At 34.4% G+C, this 23,012-nt stretch overlaps 3 protein-coding genes and 2 long non-coding RNA genes across 9 annotated transcripts in view; 2 read left to right on the plus strand and 3 right to left on the minus strand.

Moving 5' to 3' along the window:
* LOC116432814 (acyl-CoA Delta-9 desaturase) overlaps positions 1-4,243 on the plus strand; it is a 30,690-nt gene extending 26,447 nt beyond the window's left edge. For all 3 annotated transcript variants that reach the window (XM_031990217.2, XM_031990218.2, XM_031990216.2), the window contains exon 6: positions 17-4,243. In XM_031990217.2, the coding sequence (XP_031846077.1) occupies positions 17-341 (325 nt within the window). In that variant the 3' untranslated portion in view covers positions 342-4,243. The remainder of the gene's footprint in view (positions 1-16) is intronic.
* On the minus strand, positions 1,970-9,488 carry LOC116432817 (acyl-CoA Delta-9 desaturase). 3 transcript variants are annotated; one of them, XM_031990227.2, is made up of 6 exons: positions 9,323-9,488; positions 8,828-8,964; positions 7,997-8,127; positions 7,681-7,886; positions 6,761-6,943; positions 1,970-5,603 (listed from the first exon to the last, which is right to left on the minus strand). In XM_031990227.2, the coding sequence occupies exons 2-6, from the start codon at positions 8,961-8,963 to the stop codon at positions 5,294-5,296; spliced, it is 966 nt and encodes a 321-aa protein (XP_031846087.1). In that variant the 5' UTR covers position 8,964; positions 9,323-9,488; the 3' UTR covers positions 1,970-5,293. The 3 variants fall into 3 exon arrangements, with proteins under 3 accessions (XP_031846087.1, XP_031846088.1, XP_031846089.1); XM_031990228.2 differs by lacking the exon at positions 9,323-9,488 and adding an exon at positions 9,169-9,316; XM_031990229.2 differs by lacking the exon at positions 6,761-6,943.
* A 21-nt stretch (positions 9,489-9,509) lies between these two features.
* Positions 9,510-14,808, plus strand: LOC116432820 (uncharacterized). Its single transcript, XR_012999345.1, has 5 exons — positions 9,510-9,649; positions 11,920-12,153; positions 12,372-12,449; positions 12,541-12,917; positions 13,487-14,808. It is a non-coding gene; the product is annotated as an uncharacterized LOC116432820 (long non-coding RNA).
* On the minus strand, positions 9,967-15,085 carry LOC116432816 (acyl-CoA Delta12-desaturase). Its single transcript, XM_031990222.2, has 5 exons — positions 14,803-15,085; positions 13,546-13,676; positions 12,624-12,829; positions 11,936-12,121; positions 9,967-11,545 (listed from the first exon to the last, which is right to left on the minus strand). The coding sequence occupies exons 1-5, from the start codon at positions 15,083-15,085 to the stop codon at positions 11,242-11,244; spliced, it is 1,110 nt and encodes a 369-aa protein (XP_031846082.1). The 3' UTR covers positions 9,967-11,241.
* Positions 15,086-21,870: 6,785 nt separating this feature from the next.
* Positions 21,871-22,955, minus strand: LOC143174167 (uncharacterized). The gene is made up of 3 exons (XR_004236173.2): positions 22,655-22,955; positions 22,018-22,194; positions 21,871-21,886 (listed from the first exon to the last, which is right to left on the minus strand). It is a non-coding gene; the product is annotated as an uncharacterized LOC143174167 (long non-coding RNA).
* Positions 22,956-23,012: the final 57 nt, after the last annotated feature.

Below are 23,012 nucleotides of genomic sequence, written 5' to 3' on the forward strand. Positions count from 1 at the left end.
AATTAAATAATTCCAGGTATATCAACCCAGCTGAAAACAAAGGAGTGGCCCTTACAGCTTTTGGCGAGGGCTGGCACAACTACCACCATGTGTTCCCATGGGACTACAAAACGGCCGAGTTAGGCAATTACAGATTCAATATCACGACAGCTTTCATCGACCTCTGCGCCAAGCTTGGTCTGGCGTACGACTTGAAGGTGATTCCCGTGGACATGGTTAAGAAACGGGTGGAAAGAACGGGCGACGGTAGCCACGAACTTTGGGGCTGGGGTGACAAAGATCAGACACAAGAAGACAGGAACCAGACGATGGTAATACATTCCCTAAAGAAAAACCACTAGGGAAGATCCGCCAAACAGCCGACCGTTGTGCCGTGCAATGAACGGCGGCCAACTTTGTACAGTTATTAGGACGGGGCCGGGTTGGGCTATCCAAAAAAATTTGGGGTATCACTTAATATTTTGTAGTCACGTGGTTGCGGGAATGCTAGCTACATTCGATTTTCTGGGAAATTGCTCAAATACTATTCTGTTAATTGATCCATACTCTGTATCTTATTTTGAATACCCTAAGTTGTAATATTAATTATAAATATGATACATGTTATGGCCAGAGCAAAATTGATATACAAGCAGCCACTGTGGCAACGATTCATGTAAATATTCATAATACAATATGAAATATAACCACATGATGAAAATGAATTGTAACTGGGATTAACAGCACACGTTGCTCAAAAAGCTGAATGAAGTTAGCCCTGTGACTACGCGACTGATTCAAATGGATCATTTGGTAAGTTCTGAACGTCCTCAATGATTCCAGGGAAAGTCAAAGACCTCTTACGTTATAGATTACAACGATATAAACACTTTCGACGATCCTTCTGAATGATTCAGACATAGTTTATATGATACACATAGTTCGTTAGTTTGCCCCGTGGGTGATGAGATTCCGCCAAATGAACTTTATTGGAGCCTGCAAATCGTAAAGTAACCGCCCATTTCCTCTTTAGTTTACCTATCAGCGTTTACACTCGGTTAGTAGTAACTTTATTTAATATTCTCCCGTTGTTTGTTGATCAATTTCGAGGCGAACAAACACGGAGCAGCAAGTACTGTCGGTGCAGGACTATTTATTTCGAAAGAAACACTTTGCCGTATTCTGGTAAGCGTCACTTACCCCTTTCGGCGCTGGTAGCCCTTCAGGCTTCCCATAAGTTTAAATAACTAAATGTGACGTTTCCAGAGGACGTGTGTATCGCAGGCGAAATATGCTCTCATCGTTCAAAATCCTAGTATCGGATGTATCAATAATTGATCCTTGAACGAAACTCATCCTAACCTTATACGATCAGGATTATATTGTCTATAAATCGATGGGTGTGACGAAGAATGGAATGTTTCATGTTCACGAAGTATTGATTTCATTTATTTTCTTTTTGTTTATTTTTACTTACGCTTTTATACTATCCAGCACATCATCTGAACTTTCCCGAGATTAACAAAAGTTGAAAATGGGACACTTATTTCAATTGTTTCCTGGTACGAACATTTAATTGTGACGTGTTCGTTTAGATTCAAGAAAACTTAATTATAAAGCTTATAAAACTGAAATATTTTGTTTTCGTATTTGTATTAGTCTTATTTCTTTCCTTCTGTAATGAATTTACGAATTGGCACTATTCTGTATTGTAAAAGAAAATTTGTTGCTTGAATATAACGGGGACAGTTACTGTACGATGTAGCAGAGTTACTAGACACATTGCATCAAGTTTCAAACGTAACGAGCTTATGAAAAGCTTATCAGGTACCTGAACGCAGAAGACAAGGCGATGTTTCACGCTTTCTAGGATGTAAAGACCATTAACGCATTCTTAATTAATTCTGTCAGTTTATTGGATTAATGTGTGAATAACAGAAGGTCTGCACTCGACGACAGTCTGTACCAAACGAAATTATATAATCGCCTATTAAATGGGTTAGAAATGAACGCAACAAAACATTTTTTTTTTTTTTTTACTTTAATAGTGTATTACTGTATGTAGTAGCGATTTACACATGTGATTTGTATCATCATTTGCAATATACCACCTTGCAGAACCATAAAATGCGAAAAAAAATCATGATTATTATAAAAAGAACGAAAACTATTGTACACTTTCTGCTAACCCTATTAATACGCTTTTGATCGGCGCAACGTCTTAATCGAAACTATTAATAGAGAATTAAGCGATTTTTCAAGACTATTTGAATCAAATAAAAGTATGCTGTACGTTTGGTTTATTCGTGTACGCGCATATATCTCCGTGATTATTGAGAATACGAAAAAATGTTTCAAATGAAAGTTATTCGCAACGATGGAGGAAACTTAATAAAACATTTCGATCTTTTTACATTCTTATTTCAAGAGATTTCAGTAATTTTCTAAAATGGCACTGTGTATTTGAATTATTGCCTATTTGTTACGTTTTCTAAGATGAGTTCGAAGATGTATATAGCGACTGCATTCAATGAATAATGTGCCGACTATTTTTGTAAACATTGATAATGTCAACTTCGATAGATCTTAATTTTAAGTTTAATTTATCGAAAATACTACCGCGTACACGAATAGACTGGAGATGCCGTGTAACTTCAAATTACTTTTTAGTTGATTCTTCTGAACAATCTCTACTACGATCTTCGGAGTTCAATTAAATTTTTACAAGCTAAATACCTTCTTTATTATTTCTATATGTTAACTATAAATAAACATGTATCAATAAATTTGTGTTCCGTGGACAGATGAAAAAGGGAATGCTCAGAAGCTTTCGAAAGTATTACTACAGCTTTCAGAGTCCTCGTCCTAATTTCCATAATATAAGCATAGTTGACGTAATATTTTCAAATACTTCGATAAAACAGACTTCTATATCTCCGTCCTTGCCACGATGAAACAAAACCACAAAACGGAAGGTGTTAATCACCTTTCTTTTAGAATTATTTCCTTCCTACTCGTCACTGTAATTTCATTCCAGTAAAACTGATTACATCGGACGAGAAACTTTCGTTTCCAGGTAGGCCTGGAATTGAATGAATGGAAACCATTTGTCCTCTTTAAACTAATTCCCTTGCAATTTTTATTACTTCCATAGAAATTGATGTCTTCTCTCCTCTTTAGTTTTTGTCCCGAATTGCGTGAGTGCGGAATGCCATACACCGAACGTATGATTTTCGCGTCGTGGCTTACGAGTGGACGACACACCGGAAATGCGGGGCGTTTTCGGTCATTTCGTGGCGATTCAGAACGTACAATGTCGACGCGGAGGTGTTGAATGCTTTAATCCCTTGCCTTATAATTTCTGTTGTAACTGCACTTCCTAGAATTACGTCGTCATTAACGCCAGAATTACCGAACAGGTCAAAATATCCTATCTTGAACTTCTATTTTTACAATTTTCAAAAAGACAGGCACACTTTTCTCAGAAATCTTTTTATAACTTGGTTCACTAATTTGCATTCTAAAGTGTGCATTAATATATCAATCGAAATTTTAAGAAATGCCTTTTCAATCAGGCAATTTGATTGCTCGGTATTTCTAGTATTAATAATTAACCGCATAAAAAAGAGTATTCTATATTCATCTATATCCATGTTTACTTATTAATGGTTTCCAAGTTTTTTTTTCAACAAAAAAGTAAAGTTCAATTTAAACTCTAAAAAATGTAGTGTCATTTGCTTTTTATAATTTTTGTTTGATATCTTCCTCCTGAGTTTAATACCATATTGTATGGCAAGGGGTTATTCGAATTCCACTGACTGCCATCCTTTTTTACCCTATTTTCACGCGTCCGTGGAATTTCTCAATGGGTAATGCGTACACACATAGAAAACGCACAGCACACACATCCACTTTTTCTAAGAAAAATTATATACATAAAAAAAAAATATATATATATATATATATATGTGTCTGTTTGCGGTGTAAAACAGTGTGGGACTCGATAAACTTTCACGACTAGCTCTAAGGATTAATATTAACATTAAAGAAAAGTGTGCTGTTACCAGGATAAAGATACAAATATATTCTGTTTTGTTACAAGATCGTACAGGGGTGGTTTGATTCCCTTTCTGCCATAATTTGAATTTTCCATTGATCTTAAGTTGGTAAATCCGTTTCTTGTTCGCTTTGCTCTCGTGTTCAGGGAAATTTGTAAACTGCATGTGTTTGATTATTTTCTTTCAAATAAAGGTACAGCACGGTACGAACTGAATACTTTCCTCGTTCCTTTGTTTCCTTTTTCATGACATAAATAAAATTTGTTCATAGCGAAATAAGTGATATCGTTTAGTCGGTTGTGTTCTACAATTGTCGAATATATATGGATAGGCGAAAATATATAGGAACACATTTTTTAGAAGTATAAATTAAACTACATTAATTATGATTTAGAGCAATGTAATTATAATTTTTGTAATAATAAACTTTCTTTGTTGTATTATTTTTCATACGATTGGAATAATAATCTTTAGGTTTCGAAATACTAATTACTGTGAAAAAAGAATCACGATTCTAAATTAAGAGAAAAGAAAAGAAAAGATGTATAGATATGGATCTACAGTAATCGAGTCAGGGTTATAGGATTAAAGGTTATTCCAAAAGTTCGACCTTCCAAAGGTCACTTTCAGAACTGTTGATGAGTCATTCCAATGGTATACCTTAAGCGTTGATAGCCTTTCTCGTTGCTTGGAAAAGATAATTATCATTCGTAAACTGATAATAAATTAATTTCTATTTCTTATTGCATTTGAGGTATATTATATGTATTGAGGAATATCAACACTAACCGTACCGACAGTTTGTATATATCCATTCCTACTGTAACCAGTCAAATAACTGACTACGAAATAAAATTCGATTTTTCCAAGTGGAAATAGAAACAAACAGAAAGACAAACATCGAAAAATCTATTAATCACGCAGTACAGGAATTGATATCAAATTAAATGAACAAACGAAAACGTATAATTTACAATAAAATTTAAAACCCGGTCATTTGACCGATTTGCGGTGCAGTTAGTGTTAAACGCGTACTTAACTTTATTTTGTTTTAAGAACAACATACACGTAAGTAACTGATCGACGTTTAAAACAATTGTTCTGTGCTAGCTATGTTTATGGACGAGCTTGATCAGTTTCAAGACTAGTAGAACAGGGATTAATACAATTTAATAACATAATTAATCATTGTATATAATGTGAGAGATGATATTTGAAATTTTAAACTTCAACAAATCATATTAGGAATATTATTTCTACAACTGGAATTTAAGATGGTCTTTGGCAGCTTTATACTGAGAAATTTTCTTCAACTCATCCAGTCCTTCCTGCAATGATGTTTTCTTGTTTGTTACATCGTGAAGAATTGCTCTCAAGTCGTGTGTGGTCACTGATAGCAAGTGATCGACGAATCCGAGTTCGTTCCACATTTTTATGAAGAATGTGCTGCAGCCTTTGTTGTATGTACCGAATTCGCCATTCTTCCAATCCCAGGGAACCATGTAGTGGTAGGTTAGCCAGTTGGACTTCGTAATGAAAAATAGACCTAGGTCGAAACGAGGATCGCTGTAATAACAGTAAGAAAATCAATACATTATTCTCATCTTGTATAGCCAACTTTAAGGCACTGCGATCCTCAGTTTATCCACACATTTGAAATTTAATAAAAAAAAAAAAAAAAAAATAGAAACACATTGTCTAGCAACAATTTCTTTATACCATATTGAAATCTAAAAAAATCCTTGACGAAACGAAGATGCAAAGTTAAACACAAAGGAAAATGATATTAAGAAAAAAAAACGTGGTTGAGTCAAAAAGGACACTAAAGAGTTAAAAGAATTATAAAGATAGCATTAACCGTTATTATATTGTGTAGTATCATTTGTCAATCGTTTCTTAACAAAAACATATTCCTATTTATCACTAATAAGTTAATTAATTGTTCTTTTTCAATTCAGTCATATATTTTTATTGCTAAGTCATTGTTCATGATTTTAAAATGGACGATAATTAGAAGATACATAAATGTTTAATAAAGGTAGCAACTGCTGACCTCTATTGGTTCACAACAAAACCATTTGAAACGTTACCATCATAAACGTATACAATAGACGAATGAATTAACATCATGAACTGCGACATCAGAAAATCTTACTGTTAAATTACATATTGTAATCAACGAATGGAACAAGTAACAATGTCTCGCTTATGTTTACAACGGTAGAAATGGTCTCTCGAGAAACTAAAATTATTAAATTTCTTTTAACCCTTAGTGGTACTCTTTTCTACCATAACTGGTCAATAGCGTCCTCATCTATATTAAAATGAAGTACTTAAATAATATGGTGTTAATAGATTCTATAAATCGTGAATAATATGTGCACAAATGTATACACTATAACTGATACACATTTAGGAAAACAATTCACTTATATAAATAAGTAAATATGAAAACACGCCCGGACACTACTGGATTGCCAATGTTTTAATTGCGAAATTTAAAATATGTTTGTAGAGTTGATATGATGTATGTATTTCGTTAATTTTGCGGATTCATTGAATGGTCCTCAATATTTTATACACGTCGTCTGACCAATAGTAATTTTGATTTATTTCATTTTGTATGCACACCGTGGCTGTCGATAACAACGGTACCGTGGCTCTTCGGCATTTTGAAGTAGAGCTTGTACATTAAACTGATAGTATCAAAAATGGACATTAACTTGTTCTCGCCGGTGCCCCAGATGTGCATTGCGCTGTTCACCAACCACGATACATTCAATGTAATGGCGAACCGTAGAATTCCAGTAATCAGTACAGTCAACCCTAACGACTCGTCCCAATACTCTAATGGTGCGTTCAGCGGTAGTAGCACTCCAACTATAGCGAAGATTATCCAGTAGAATCTATAAATATGAAATCAGATGGACTGAAAATTTGTGTCAATATAATAAACGTAAATATTACGCTAATTCAATTATTCAAATATTCTATCATCGTGACAATCGATTATTGTATCATAATGAGAGATAAGTTGGATGGAATATGACGAAATAATAATTATTAATAATTAAAGAATAGTAATAGTAATTAAGGAGTAGATAGAAATTAATCGAACTTCGCTTTCGCTCATTCATTTTTAAATAAGATATCTCGTAACTCGAAATCGCTTGCTTGATATTTTAAACTAGACGTCTTGCATCAATATTTAAACTCTAATATTATATGTCAAATGACGTTGATCTGAATATCCCAGTTCTACATCGAGTCCATAACATTTGTTTTCACGTAGCATTCCATAGCGTGGCAATAAATGCCCGACCAGTGAAAAATAGGAATCAACAGTCCCAAAATATTCTATGATTCGTTAGATAGTGCTGTGAAGAGACGCCTGAAATATCTCGTTCAAAAGATCAGACGAGTGGAAATCTTTACGAGATATCCCGCGCGTAAATTAGTTCCTAATTAAATCAATCAGACTTCTTCTTTCCTTATTTTATCCGTTTAGATAGTTGTAGTTTCTAATCTGCGTCCGTTGAAGCTTACGAAGGATATTAACTCTTCACTCTAGTCCATAAAGAACATTAAATTTTCAATTTCAGCCCGCAACGAAGCAAAAATCTGTACCAAAAACGGATCTTACTTGTGCTGCAGCCAAACGTATCCATCGGAATCCATGTCACGCATGTCAATTTCTTTCTTTGCCTGTTCAAAATCGACTTTCGGCGTCCAGAAGTTCCCCAGATAGTGACTGTACAGGAACCCTTTTTTGTGATTGTAGGGATCTTTGTCGGTTTTGTAGTACTTGTGATGTAGTCTGTGGTAGAGCACCCAGTTGTAGATCGTTCCCTGTAAGCATCGAATTCTTTCAGAAAAAGAACCGCTAATTATAGCCCTACACTTGCGACGTAGGCGACCATCCAAACGTTCGATTGACACAACGGCCTTGAGATACCTACCGCCCCGGCGAGGGTGTGAGCCAACATGAGGAAAAGCCTAAGTGAACTCGACGCATTGAAGGTCCTGTGAGCCCATAATCTATGAGCGCCCACGGTCACTCCAAGGCAGCCGAGCAATGTTATGAAAAGCGCTGGAATTCGGGGAAAACATCGTTTCTTCAGATTATTAAAATACGTACTGACTGACAAACGTATTAGCACGACAAACTTTCATGCTTTTTAGCATTTAGAATTATTCAGTTGATTGTTAAAGGAACTTGGTTGTTTTAGTGAAAGAAAAGTATGAACAGATATTTGCACTAACTGATTTTTTCACTACACTACAGTTTACAATTCAAACGAAATTGTTAATGCAATTACCGTTGATACACTTATTTGTTCTATAATGTATTTAATAGAAGATCAGTATATACATGTAAAGTAGCACAAATAGGATATTAATAGTGGTACTTAATAATGGAAATACGTTCACCTTGAAAAAATTTAGAATTCCCTAAAGAGATATTTCGTTAAGAATGAAGTATTTTAATCTGTAAGGTGTAAGACTGAATATTTTTTTCTTTAAATTTTTTTTTCATTGAACGAAAATTGTTTTAACATTCATTGGTTATTTCAAGTATTTATAGATATTTCTGCAATGTTTATATTATGAACATGATATGATGCATTTCAAAGACAAGCTGAAATCGAATTTTGAGAAACCAGATCTTTGTAAGTGAGGGAATACTGAGTTTTTCGAATTTTTTGAATTCGATTAATTGCCCGTACATTCTTAACCAACGCCAGCAGTAATCTCAATTCTAGTAACAGTAATTTTATTAAATGTCTTACTGAAGAAAACAGTCATCCATTTGGCAGAAGTGAACATCAGCCACGCAGCGTATAATCCAAGAACGTGCAGATGAATGCACCACAACACCACTCCCCAGTTTATCTCCTGCCTCTTAGCGGGTTTCTCGTTGGACATGCTGGACCAGAAGCAAACAAAATTCCATCAAACTCAAATACAAGTTGAAAAGTGGAAACGATCATCGAAAAGAAAATGCTTGAATAGTTGTCGGATCTCTCATTAATTCCCCTGTATGTATTTTATCAGAGAAGAAGCACTGAAAATCTCGATCACACTTCTGTAACGAAACTTAAAGTGTTAAACTTCGATTTTGAAGAAAGACCTGTAGGATTCCTCGTTTAAAAGTTCACATTGACTTTGAGTCGACGAATTCCCGATTCATACTCTGATACGGGATGATATTTTTACGATTTAAGACAAGAAATCGTGATATTGAAAGATCAATACAACAAGCAATCCACTTCGATGAAATTTACCTGGCTCTTTCTACCACGAAACGAGCTTTTAGAAGATCCGAGACCAACTATGACAATGAACGTCGGTTTTCAGCCACGTCGATTAACCCTATGACCTACGTTCGAATTTCATTACCATTCATTTTACACTGTCACTTCCTCTGTTTTCATCGTCGCGTGTACGTAATACAACGAATTCACGTTAACATCGACATTCATCGAGTTTCTTAATCGCCAGCGATTTACTTAGTTTCATCAGAAAAAACGTTCTTTAAACGCATGCTTGTCGCTGTTTCGCTCAGTTTTACGCTATCCAAAAGCTTTGAAGTAAACGGTTTTCTATTGATGGTGTGTAATCCTTATAACTTTATAGTCAGGACAGTAGCAGCATGTCACGTTGGTTTTTCATATTCTTAATAACAGTTATTTATAGTAGCTCTCTGATAGAGTGGGGATTAGGCGAAAAATGAATAGAGACAAGTAGGAATGAAGCACAACAACGTGACAGTGGAATAAATCAAAATGAATATTACACGTAAATAAACATCAAACAAACGCTAACGTCAAACAGAATCAATCAATCATGAAGGGAAACAAAGCAGCAATAATCAAATTCCATACTGCTTCTCTTTAGTCAATTTATTAGAAACTTTTTTGCTATCGTATTGTTTCATCAGTTTTCTTTATTTCAACAAACAATTATTAACACATTGTTGACCAGTCACGAATTAACACGTGTTTATTCACAGATCGATTTTAACAATTTTTGAACAATTAAATGAAGGGAACATTTTAAAACTCCTACGTCCTTGCATCATCCCTCTCGATATTTTCGAGGTAACGCACGGGTTTTTCTCGGAATCGCTGGAAGCACAACAGAATCGCCCTGCCGAGAGGAACCGGCAGATTCCCTAAATAATGGCATTTCTGTTGCAGCTCTCGTGTGGAAAATTTCTGCGATTCACACTTGGTAAAGAGCGCCCTCGCAGCGAACGTACTTTAGCGTTAAATATTAGCCGTACATAAACCATTGTATATCCTATGATTACAATAATACAATGTGTTCGAAATTGTATATCTAAGTTGTTTCTGTGCCAGTAACATTTCAATTACGATTTAATCATTCAAATGTTGACAATTTACAATTGATTTATGAAAATAACCAGGAACATGTATTATTTAACTGGTCAGCAATATGTTAATGTTAATCATTCCAATGTTTCTCGGCGTGGAGATGAATATATTTTATCTTATCGATGTTTAAGAATTAGTTTTTCCAGATTTGCAATCTTTTCTACGTATGTTATTCAAATATAATTTTTTCTATTGAGAAATTTGAAATTCACTGTGAACTGGTCTCCATTCTTCACGACTCCAGTCACACTTTGTACCCTTTATCACTGCTAAAGCGCATGACCATGACTCATTTCAACGTCATAGCATTTGGGAACGCGAGAACCGGTTGCCATGTAAAATTCAAATCCAGGCGGAATGTATTCGAAGTTCGCCATTCGATAACTATTAATAGGCTGCCCCGTAACATGCTAGACTTTCAAATATCTCACAATAAATACCTATGATCACATTTGAATGTATATATATATGTTTCGAAACACAATAGAACTATCAATCTAACAGTAAAATAAATACACTCTAACGAGTATCCTATAGTAGTTAAGGATTAAAAGCTTCTTCGAATATTACACCAATCGATCGTGGAAAATAGATTTTTAATATTTGTGTCTTCGTATATTCTATATAAAACTCGGTGCGTCTCAAAGTTCAAGTTCTAACCGACTACACCAGAATTACAGCACATATTGTTCATCTATATTACCACCTAAGAGATTTTGTCTATCGATTGTCTTCTCCTTGGCCCACTTTAAAAAAAATAACAATTGAAGCGAATACTGTTTATGAACAATAGATTACATTTCATTCTAATTCATCTGTTTCAATTCCTGAAGATCTTCGACAGGGATATCGACGTCACCGTAGCCCCAAATATGGCTGCCATCGCCAGTTCGATTTGCCCTTCGTCGGATCATGCCTGGAGACACGTATTTCCGGTCGAACGCCCATCCGATATTCGCGAAAGTGTCGATGAAGCCTGTAGTTAAGTTGTAACTATAGTTTCCTAGTTCTCCCGTCTTGTAATCCCACGGGAACACATGGTGAAAATTATGCCAGCCCTCGCCCAGCGCTGCTATGGAGACCACCGTGTTCTCCACTGGAGAGATGTGCCTGAGAATATGAACAAAATTTTCATTTGCAAAATTTTGTTAATTACTCATTTACTATACGTATGAGAAAATGATATTCCCGTAGTAATGAAATATAGAAGATGCATTACGAACACATTCCGGACGGATCTTCAGTAAAAATGTTGAATTAACGAGCATTTGGAAATTAATGTAATTTCTACTGAAATTAATGTACTTTCTAAATAAAAAAAAAAAATAATTTGCACAAAAAATATGTAGATAGTGTACCAGGCATGAGTATCAAATTATCTGGTGCGCAATGCGTTGATTAATTATATTCTATATCGATATAAGATAAATTAAAAGAGTAAGAAATATCAAAAGGCTGGTTATTTTTTCGATTCCGATCTACAGGATAGAGGAGACTTACTTGTCGTATGGTTTGTGGCCCCACATATGTGCCACGCTATTCACGCAGAAGGCTACGTTGAGGGTCACGCAGAACCGGAAATTGAAGTTCACCCAGAAAGAAGTCGACAATGATTCTGACCAGAAGTAACATGGCACGCTGACCGGAAGCGCGATGGTCAGCAAGAAGAATAGTGGAATATAGAGTCTACGAATAAGAATGGCATCGATTAGGTATCGGTAAGAAAAACAGAAGTGTCTTTCAAATGAATTATAATTAACAATTATAACTTAACACGTTGAACGCCGCACGATTTCATCGAGCGAACTACACACAATGGAAAAAGTATAATACTAAATCGTTTAATTGTATTGCATTATGATTATTACACGTTTATCTAGCTGAATGTCACCGTATTAGGTAGCATTATTTATAATATAGAAATGTTTTCTTTAAGTGAACTATTCGATTTAGTTGGAGGTCACCGGTGCACCCCCATGGCATTCAACGTGTTAACCAATCGATAGCTCGTTGAGTAAGTAAAAATATTCTGTGTATATATGCAATTTCTTTCATTTAGATTAGAATGAAGAGGAAAAATATAACAAAATTCTGTTCTTTTTCAGTAATTACCTTGCTGGTCAAGGTAAAGGGTTGAAACTTGACACACAATGTTTTCGATTTCTTTATAAGATACGAGTTTTCTTACCTTTTCTGCCACATGATGATGGGATCAGCTTCTAAGTCGCTCATGTCGATACTTTTTCGTTTTGCAATAACATCGGGGTGTGGCGTCGTGAACAGCCAACCGACATGGGCGAAGAAGAAACCTCTTTTCGCATTATGGGGATCGGCATTGGTTTCGCTATACTTATGGTGCACCCTGTGGTCCAGCGCCCACGCGTACACGTGCCTCTGTAAAGAGAAAATACAAATACCAAATTTTACCACTTCTAGACAAACTAATTAACGCACTCAGCACAGCTGGGAAGTAGTTCCCAAAGTAGGTGAATTTTAATTTTTTATTGCAACTCTCAAATGTAATCCTCACGCTAATACTATAATTACCAAGACAACACTATAGCCTCCAAAATTACCGCGCTATCAGCTGAAACAGTTAGCTCTGTATTTTTAGTATTTTTTATTTGCCACCCGTATGGATGATTGGTTAGTCTGTATGATTTTTATCATATAGATCAGCAACTTAGGGGAGCAAACAAACTGTTCTGAAAATGATAAGGCTTGGAGTTTGGCTTGTTGTTGAAGTCCAATGTACGTGAACTGTACATGTTGATTTGAAAATATATTCAATTTCAGAACATTAGAAACTTGAGGATCAATTCAATACATTTATAATTACATAGGAAGATCATTTAAAATCTAATAAATTATTATTTGTCATTAATAATTTCATTTTCTATGATTTTCCAACTACGGTACATTGCACAAAGGATAAGTTTTAGAACGGCACAAGGGCAAAAGAGGTCTTTGGCTACGTGTTTTGTTTATAATTTTGATTAGTTACGTGTTGACGAATGGAAAACTGACTAATTAGACCAGCATTCCTTTCAGAGATGATCTGCTCCGAAACGAAGAGTAAGTAACTTAAAATAGTAACTTGGAATGAATACCTGTCCACTTATCGTGAAAAGAAAGACCAGAAGCAATCGCAACGGCCATTTCGCTTTGTACGCTTTGTGAGCCCAGAGTCTGTGAGCACCGGCGGTTATACCGAATGCGGAAGTGTATATAGTCACGAACGCTGCGGAAGAGCATATCAGATATAATTATAACTTCTGTTTTAAAACGATACGTTATTCGTGCCTACAGTTCTGACTTAAATCGAGTGTATGCGTATTTTTAATTCGAATGTATGGAATCTATTAGGACACTGAAATACACTAAACACTCTAACATCCTTAACTTTTTTCATGAAACTCTATCGATTTATTTTTAACGGTTTCCTGCCGCTTGACAAACTGTTCTCGAATTACAACGTAAGTTTATACACGAGAACAATAAAATGCAGATAACTGTCGATTCATATAATCGGTTGACAATTCCCGCGCATACTTTTCTGTTCGCATAAATATATTATACAAGAAATCTGTATATTTCATTAAAAAATTCGTTTTAGAATTCAAATGAAAAATTCAATTCTTATTGATTTCAAAGTCGAATTATTCTTATTCGAAATTTCGACTTTAATTTGAAAATAGTACACTGAATTTCAATAATTTCAGTAATTTCTTAGTGGCAATTCATGATTTTATCTGCGTATGTCAGAATCTTTCTAATTATGTGTATCAATCAATTTTAAACAAGTGATCGTTAATCACTGTTATAACGAGAAAGTGAGAGTTAATTATCTAGGTAATATACTGAGCATAGTTCTCGTGATTTGAATGATATAGAGCTAAATGCGATGTTATAGAATAATAATAATCGTACAGGAAACGGTGATATTCTTGTCTCCGGTATATAACTTTTCGTCGCGCTATTTTTACGACACTAAGTTTCCGTTGAAAGATTAATATTTTATTGCTCTTCCGTTGCAAACTAATGACACTAGTTGTTATTGAAACATGATTGCAATAATATCATATATCGAAACTATGTTCTACAGAATAAACATTTTTGTAACAAGAAAAAATGAAAAAATTGTATATATTTCTCAGTGAGCTTAATGTCTGTTAGCCAACTATTATCAGCCGGTGTCACGCAAACTTATATAATTACGCTGTTCTCAAGCCTATCATATTATTATTCATAAATTAAAACACTCATCTGTAATATTTTTTCTTTGGTGATATTACCTAAAATTTCATTTTAGAATCGATGCTAAAATTTATTATTGGGACACAACATTTCTTTACTCGAACGCTTACCCCATAGACTAGTAAGAAGCTTTGCTTCCGTAAACATGAGCCAAAGTCCATAAATACCACCACCATGAATGAAAGTTTGCGCTATTAAATCTGGCCACATGAGTCGAGGAACATATTCCGTTCTGCTACTCCGATAAGTCTCATCAACCGTCAAAAAGTCCTCAGTCTCTGGCAGTCTTTCGTTTTTCGAATTTGTTTCTTTACTCTTCGGCTCCGAAATGTGCTGCATTATGGAAGGGACGCGGTCCTTGCTTGTGTGAAATGACGCCATATTTTCTTTCATTCTCGAGGGATCGACTCAACTTAATTCTATTAATTTCTTCGCCCTTAATCTAACATTCTTCTCATATTAGTTCGATCTAGGAGCTGTTACGGATGATTCTGTAACCACAATATTATTTATATTTAATTATACATAAAAATTGTGAATTAAACATTATTGACATAATAGTTACAAATTATGGATACAACAATTATAAATTCTTGATTGAAATGTGTCGTATTATAAATATGTCACAGGAGGTGCACTAACAATGCAGGAGAAAAGCATGAATGAAATTTATAATTTATCGTCACTAAAATGTTGATTTTATGTATTTATTGCGTAAATTTAGACAATATAATATATATATCCGATATAGACACTATATAGTGCGTCTAAATAAATGAAAACAGAAATATCTATTTGCACAACCACATTTTGCTTGATTAAGGAGAAATTCCACGTTAAGCACATTGTGGAAACGCTGTCTAAAAACAATTAAAGCAATAATATTGTTTTTCAATCACATTTTCATAAATCGATAGTACACTGAATAATAGATCTGCGCTCGTTGATTTGCCGGTAAAAACTGTGAGTGACACAGGTAAACCGAATGTTAGAAGATGCTATCTATCGATCGGAGATATTACTTTTCCTGGTATCACGGCCGGCACTGTTGATAAAACTATTTATTTTAAGATATTTTATAATGTGTATTATAATATTCAACACAGGTTATACATGAAATATATTATAATATAATATAACACACTTAATGTTTATTAAATGAAAATTGGGAAGTAATTTGAGTTTTGCGTACTTCCTACTTCCTTAAGCCTTAAAATGGAGAAGAAGCCAAATGTTCAATGATTCAATAATGTCGTTTCTCAAAGATTCAAAATTTCAAAACCTTTCGACCGAATAACCTTGAAACCTATAATGTTATGATATATGTAAAGATAATGCTGTGTGTAATATCAGATAAGATTAGATCACTTTATTCAATCATAAACGAAATAAGAAAGTACTTTGTAATATGAATGGATATTTCTTATAGATTCCTTAAATATTTAGGTAATTATTACATAATTTTTTATATTTCCTTCAAAAACTCTATTGAGCAATTATAAAAGAGTTGGTCCAATTTATTATTCCCACAGTTCTTAACGTATACGTTGCGTATATGAATTAAACACTTTAATTTATTTACTTATCTAAATATTACACGGTCATATAATAGAAAATATACTGCAAGTACCTATACTTGTAAATGTCCAATAATGATCATCATTTGTATGTTACATTAAAGTGTAAGCTCTGTTGTTTATAAAACAGTCTAAAAGTAATTATACAATGAAACTACTTTCGGTTTGCACAAAATGAATAAAATTAGACGCATGTGAGACTTCCGTTCAAACTTTTAAATGTGCAATTAAAGCGGAACTGAGAATCGAACTTTATTCAGTAAAATATTTCACATCGCAATCTACCTCATTATTTTCCAAGATACAAGACTGTATAACTTCTTATATTGAAAAGTGATCATTATTCAATGTAATCAAATTTGATTAAGGCTCACCTTAGAATAAACTCATGCTTCTTAATTTCATCTAACAATAAATCTTAACAAAAGCAGATTCTTTTCCTAAATATAACACTTAATAAAAAAATCTTGATATCATAAATTAACTGACGTGACATAAACGCGAGAGAAAGACATAAACGACGAACGTACACTAAAGTTCTGAATTACAAATTATGTCAATTATATAATTTCCGTTTATTAATTTGATTTATATCATTTTTTATTGAAATTATCTCCTCTCAAGTATAAACGATAACGTTCTTTGAATAGTGTATTCTAAGCACCATACTCGTGAATGCTCTTCGTTAAATCGTCCATCTGCTTGTCTTATCTCAAGACTGATTTTCAAGACACCTGGCTCGATTCCATACAAAAAATATATCTAACGCGTCATATATATAAGGAAACATGTATTTACTTGTTCAAGGATTTTGAAAAGATAATGGATAATGCAACACATAAATCTTCTTCGTTATTATTTGCTTCGTTTTGCGATTCATTGCAACTTAGTCAGTATGCCTCTTCATTGCTGATCATTTTCATTTATTATAAGTATTATAAATATAGAATTACTATTGATATTAAGGAGGGAACACTATAAAGATTACAATGATATTGGAAGAATTCTCGCGGCTGGAATGTAAATAATGAATGAACTATAATTAACTGTTACACAGTTGGGAAAACATTTCGGTACCGACATCGCAAACGTTGTCATTGACCCCTAGGTAAACGAGAACATTCATTAAATATCCCCAACGAAGAAAATAGCGTGGCTGGCGCCATGTCCTAACTGCTCTTTAACTACAGGGGGTAGATTTAACGCTTCTACGCTATTGAAGGTACGCTAGAATGGGATAATGAAAGCGAACGCTTCCTAAAAAAGAAAACATAGAAACATTTATGGACTTATTTAAGTTTTCGAATAATGTTTAACGATTTATGAATGTTAACTTGAATTTGTAATCAATGTTTCTTACAATTTCATCTTTACTTATGTTATATATTTTACGATATTCAACGAAAACAAGATAAAAAGATGGTTAACGTTGGAACAGCTAATTTATTAGGACAACTACATAAATATTTCTGTTTAATTTTAGTTTCTATCGTGCTACGTTTATTTCTCTGATAATTTCATTCTTTTGCTGTTTAATTTACGCAGTTCTTGCTTTTTTTCTACAGAGTTTGTATTAATGCGTTATTAGACAGTTTTCTTATTACTTGAAAATATTCTTTACTTTCTCTAGTTTTAGTTGCCCTTATTTTGTTCTGTTACGAGACGAAACATGACGTTAGTATTATAAGAACTATATCATTCATTATGCATTTCGTGATAGGTTTCTTTTCAGTGTGTCATTAACAAGACACAAACAGTTCGCAACTTGGAGTATTTTAGTCGAGCAGGAATCACAACATGCATGTGTATGTGTAAAAAAACATTTTTTGTATCATTTTGATAAACGTTTGTCATGTATGGAAATGACTCTCCTTCGACCCCACCATTTTTCTGTGTTAATGAAAAAGTGTCATTAACGTTAAATTAGCATCATACTTGCGGATGGTTAATGGATCGTCAATTATCACGTCTGAAGTCTTATAAATGTCGTTAATTTCTTTTTTTCATAAACATCACTATCGTATCGTGAACTAAAAAAAGATGACTAATTAACACGTTTCACTATCAATGGTGATAGTGATGCAACCAACGATGAATCAACGAATTGAACGCGAAAAAAATCTGGGACACATCTAGGTGCAATTATAATTACCGTCGATAAAAGGAAAAACTACGTCCGACGATTATCGCAATTAACGGAAAAGATATTTCTTCCCGGAAGGAACAATTGTTCCCTCGTCTGCGAGGATGCTAGAATAATTGAGAACTGTAGTTTGAACAAGCAATTTGTCAAGTCATAAAAAGGTAATCTGGAAGAACGTTCTCCAGTTCTTTGGATGTTTTACGATTCCAGCTAGTAAACATTTAAATGGAATAAATTTCTGTTAGATTAACGTATCTACCTCTTTTATTAAGTAAGTTTCCATATTAGTTTGAAATAAAGTCTCGTTTTTAAAATATTAAATCCTACAAACTTTTAAAACCTTTTTAAAGCGATCCTCTTTTGACGAATAATGCTTTTAAACAATTTACGAATGAAAGTTCATTGCATTACAGGTGACAATTTACGGGTCTATTTTTGCAGTGGTAGATGACACACGAACAAAATGATTAAATCTGTCGATGAGATAGAGGCTATTTCTAACCGAACTTAATATTAGTTTCAAAGAAAATAGAAATGAAGGAAAACATACAGAATTTGAAATACATTGCCAATTGAAAAGAAGCAGACTAAGTGATAATATTTGTATTGCTTCTCATACGAAATGTCGGGTTGAAATCAAATATTCATCGACAACACGATAACGATTCTCTTGGAAGTCTAAGTCCATTATTACGATTCTAATGTAATTTGATTACAAGGACGAGAGGCGACACGAGATCGATGACTGCATGTTTTTGACCGTGCAATGTAATTTTGTTATTTGACGGCGTCTTCCATTTCCAACGATACAGCCATTAATTAGAATTTATTGTTGGGAATTTATAGTTCACGGCCGAATTGGTCTTCCTTCTGTCAGCCTGCGTGTGTCAGAACTTCTTTCGAGCCGCTTCTTGATTAAAGTCTGCGTAAAACAATCGGCTGGCGTCAGTAGAATCAGACGACCGCTGTCAGAACTCACTCCTATGTTTGCTCTTCTTTTGAAGGCTTAACAAGTAAATCATGTTTGATCGTTGCCTACGTTTTAGCCACAACGAAAACGCAGACACGTATTCGACATTTAAATTAATACGAACGTTTATGCTTTTGCGCGGAATCGTTTGAAGTCATAAATATTAATAAAACCTGATGTTCCCCCGTTTCCCGAATATAAACTAATTAAAACCCGCTGAATCTCGTGCATGTAAATTCATACTCCATTTTCATGTTCTGCTTTTTTACTTATGTCCAATTTTACATATATACCGATTAACCATCGTTCGAAGTCGTAAACATTAACCTTTTACACTCGAGAGGTGACTCTCACTCACCACTTGACTTCATACAGTGAAACTATAAAATTAGATATTTAATATTATACCTCGTATAATGCATCAGTTTGAGAAATATTGAAACAAAATAGCTTTGTGCCTCAATGTACGTGTTTCTCTTCAAGTTAGTTTCAAAAGATATCGTCTTTGTCTCATTAGAAAATGCTAAAATACATCTAGTGAAAAACTTCCGAATGCAAAGGATTAATAAAAATCAATACCCCTCGTTCCCAGTCCACCACTTAATTAAAAAGAAAAACATACTAACTCGCATACATGTAAATTCATTCTCCATTGTAATTTTCTACTTTCTCGTTCGCGTGTAATTGGAAATATTTAAACAGTAATAATACAAACGTCGTGTTAAGTGACTCGTTATTTTAAAATGACAATCGACGGTAAATGCCGATTAGAATAATTTCTGGTAAACAGAAAACTGGCCCATTAGAAGTAGAAATGGCCTCGTTTGTAAATAGGTGGTCATGTTATCAATTAGAGTGGTTCTTATCATTCGCGAATTATTGAAAGTGCCCAGATGTGAGCAACGTTCTTTTCCGCTCGCCTTAATTATCTCAGTCGAAACGTATCCGAGAATCCACGCCCGTGGTTGCGTCATTTGGGCAACAAGGTGCTTCAAGCCCGAGAACTTGCTATAACGCGCGTCCTACGACTATCTTATATGAAGCGATGAATCACGTCCAATATTCATGTACATACTTGCGCATGACATGTGCGGCATACCCACGTGGTATTCTTCGCGTCATCGCAAAATTTCATCGGTATGCCCTTATCCTATCTCGAATGTATTTATTTAACTTCCTGCTATTTCTGTATGCTTTAGGTATTCATGTGTGTATAGATATTTCATATTACTAAACATCTATATATATATTTCGTATTACCACATGTATACATATATCAATACAGATGACACACATCATCTGTGATGAAACATCTGAACAAAATGCTTCACACAGGTTCAAGTGAATTAAATCTACGGTTGTCCAAAAACCTTCCGACCAATAAAATCTTTCTACAAATTTCTAGGAATCTTTCCTTTTTATAATTACAATCTAGACTGAAACCGATATCGAAGTAAGCTGAAAAGATTTAAGATAAGACTTGTTCATAGTTTATTAAATAATTTTCAAAGTTACGATCAAATGTTTGTCAGGTACGCGTGCAATTCAATGTCTGTTCGCTGTTTGCCATTTCTACTTATCGCAAGTACGTGACTAAATCTACGTTTACTTAACTGTTCCTCCTATAACATCGAGTCAGACTCGTGATGGAAATTTTTAACTGAATTCGATTAATCTGAACGTTATCTATCTATTTTTCATATGAATGAAATATTGTTTGTTTATTAGCAATGTTTAATCTTTAGAGTAATCTTTATCGTTTTCTACTAAATTATCCACGATGAAGTACTCCTATTAAGCACAGCTGTGAAAGAAATCATGGGACAAGGACTTAACTTGTTTATGTAGATCCTCTTCCCTTTTTTGAATGGTACCATCAATTTTCTGACATTCTATGTACGTTCTATACGCGAGTGAACTACTTCTTCCCTCGTGAAGCGTTTACGTGGAAGCAATTGTAGCGAAAATAATCTTGAGCGAAATCGAAAGGCGAGAGGTTAAGAGAAACTCATTCAAGAGCAATATGAATCGAAGCGCATCAATGAATTCTCATAAACGACATCGCGCGTGGTTCGTTCAAGGCCAAACCAACGATCTTCAACTAACTGGAGAAACTTTAACCGTTTTGAATTCCATATTTATCGCGTCGACCCTTTAATTTGCGAATGGAAGAAAGAGGAAACATGATGAATGGTTACATAATTACACACAATTAAATCACACGACGTCTCTGACATGTTACAATCAAGTGACATCCGAAACATGCGTGTCGAGGACATCAGAATAAGAGATATGGTTACTGTACTTATTACACCACTTTTTCAATAACATTCTCTGTCCGCTAGACTTTGAATCCTTTGAACCCTTCACCTTATAATAATTTCAGCAAATTTCTTAATGAATTTCTATTTCACAGATACGTGTAGATTGAAAATATCCCTTAAAGCGAAGTATTTCACGTGTCAATCATTTTCACCGGACACTTTCATCATTTTCTTCATTTTCTTGACACAATAATATAAACTACTAAGTGTGCTTGGCAACGAAACGTTTCACGCGGAATGCGTTAAGTAAACTAGTTAAAAATGAATTTTTCTTAAAATTCCTAACAATAAACTATTGATATCATATTTACCCACTGTCAAGTCGTCTTGAGATTACAATATTCTAGATCGGCCTATTATATTTATCATTCCTGGGATCTGCATTTCTCGGAACCAGTTGGTAATCAGGGATAAGCAAAGAAATTTTTTCGATCAATTTAACGTTAATCTTTGCTGCTTGATTCTCTGAAGAGTTTTGCTGCTTACATCTGCAAGGTTTTTAGATCCTTATTACCACTTAACGGATTGATATCGGTGACATGTGGAAGTATATATACCATTGGCATTCAAAAGTTCACGGTTAGATCGTTTTTGGAATTGAATCCATGTCACATCGATGTAGCGCTTTGATTAATGCAAAGGGATGGCCACAAGATACTAAGTATGATATGTTAAATACTACACATAAATTATTATTATAATAGAAAACCAGCATTATTTTCTTTTCTAAACACTCTGGCCGAAAACCTTTGAACATGCTGAATTATTTATTCCTAAAAAGATACGTATAAAGAATAGATGGTGTTGATTCTTTTACAGTATCCTCTCATGCAATATATCTTTTATATATCATAACAACAAACAATTCTTGAAGCCTCTGTTGTGTAAGAAAAGTTCCAAAAGCGATCTGGCCGGGAACTTTTGAACGCCACTGTATATATTTTTTACTTTTTAAATTAAATTCACAAGTTTCGCAGGGGTAATTATCACAATCGTAGGAAACTCGCGTGAAACGACCTGAAACAGTGAATCCGAGGAACACGTAATAGCGAACTGAATAATGGACTGGTTCTTTTCGAGAGGTCCTTCCACTGTTCGTTCCGCGCGCCGCGTTGAATAAACATTGTTGCTCGCGTTAACACGCGCGCCACAAATAACAAACTCTATGCGCGCACTCGGGACGCACGAGACGCGCCGAGGATGAGCAGAAGATTGGCACGAGCGCGAAGGAGTTTGACTACGACTGATCATCGATCGTCGCGATGATTCAGCGTCCCGTTTGTCTAGCCTATCAGTTTCGACGTTT

Source organism: Nomia melanderi, chromosome 9 (assembly GCF_051020985.1).
Source record: "Nomia melanderi isolate GNS246 chromosome 9, iyNomMela1, whole genome shotgun sequence".
NCBI lineage: Eukaryota > Metazoa > Arthropoda > Insecta > Hymenoptera > Halictidae > Nomia > Nomia melanderi.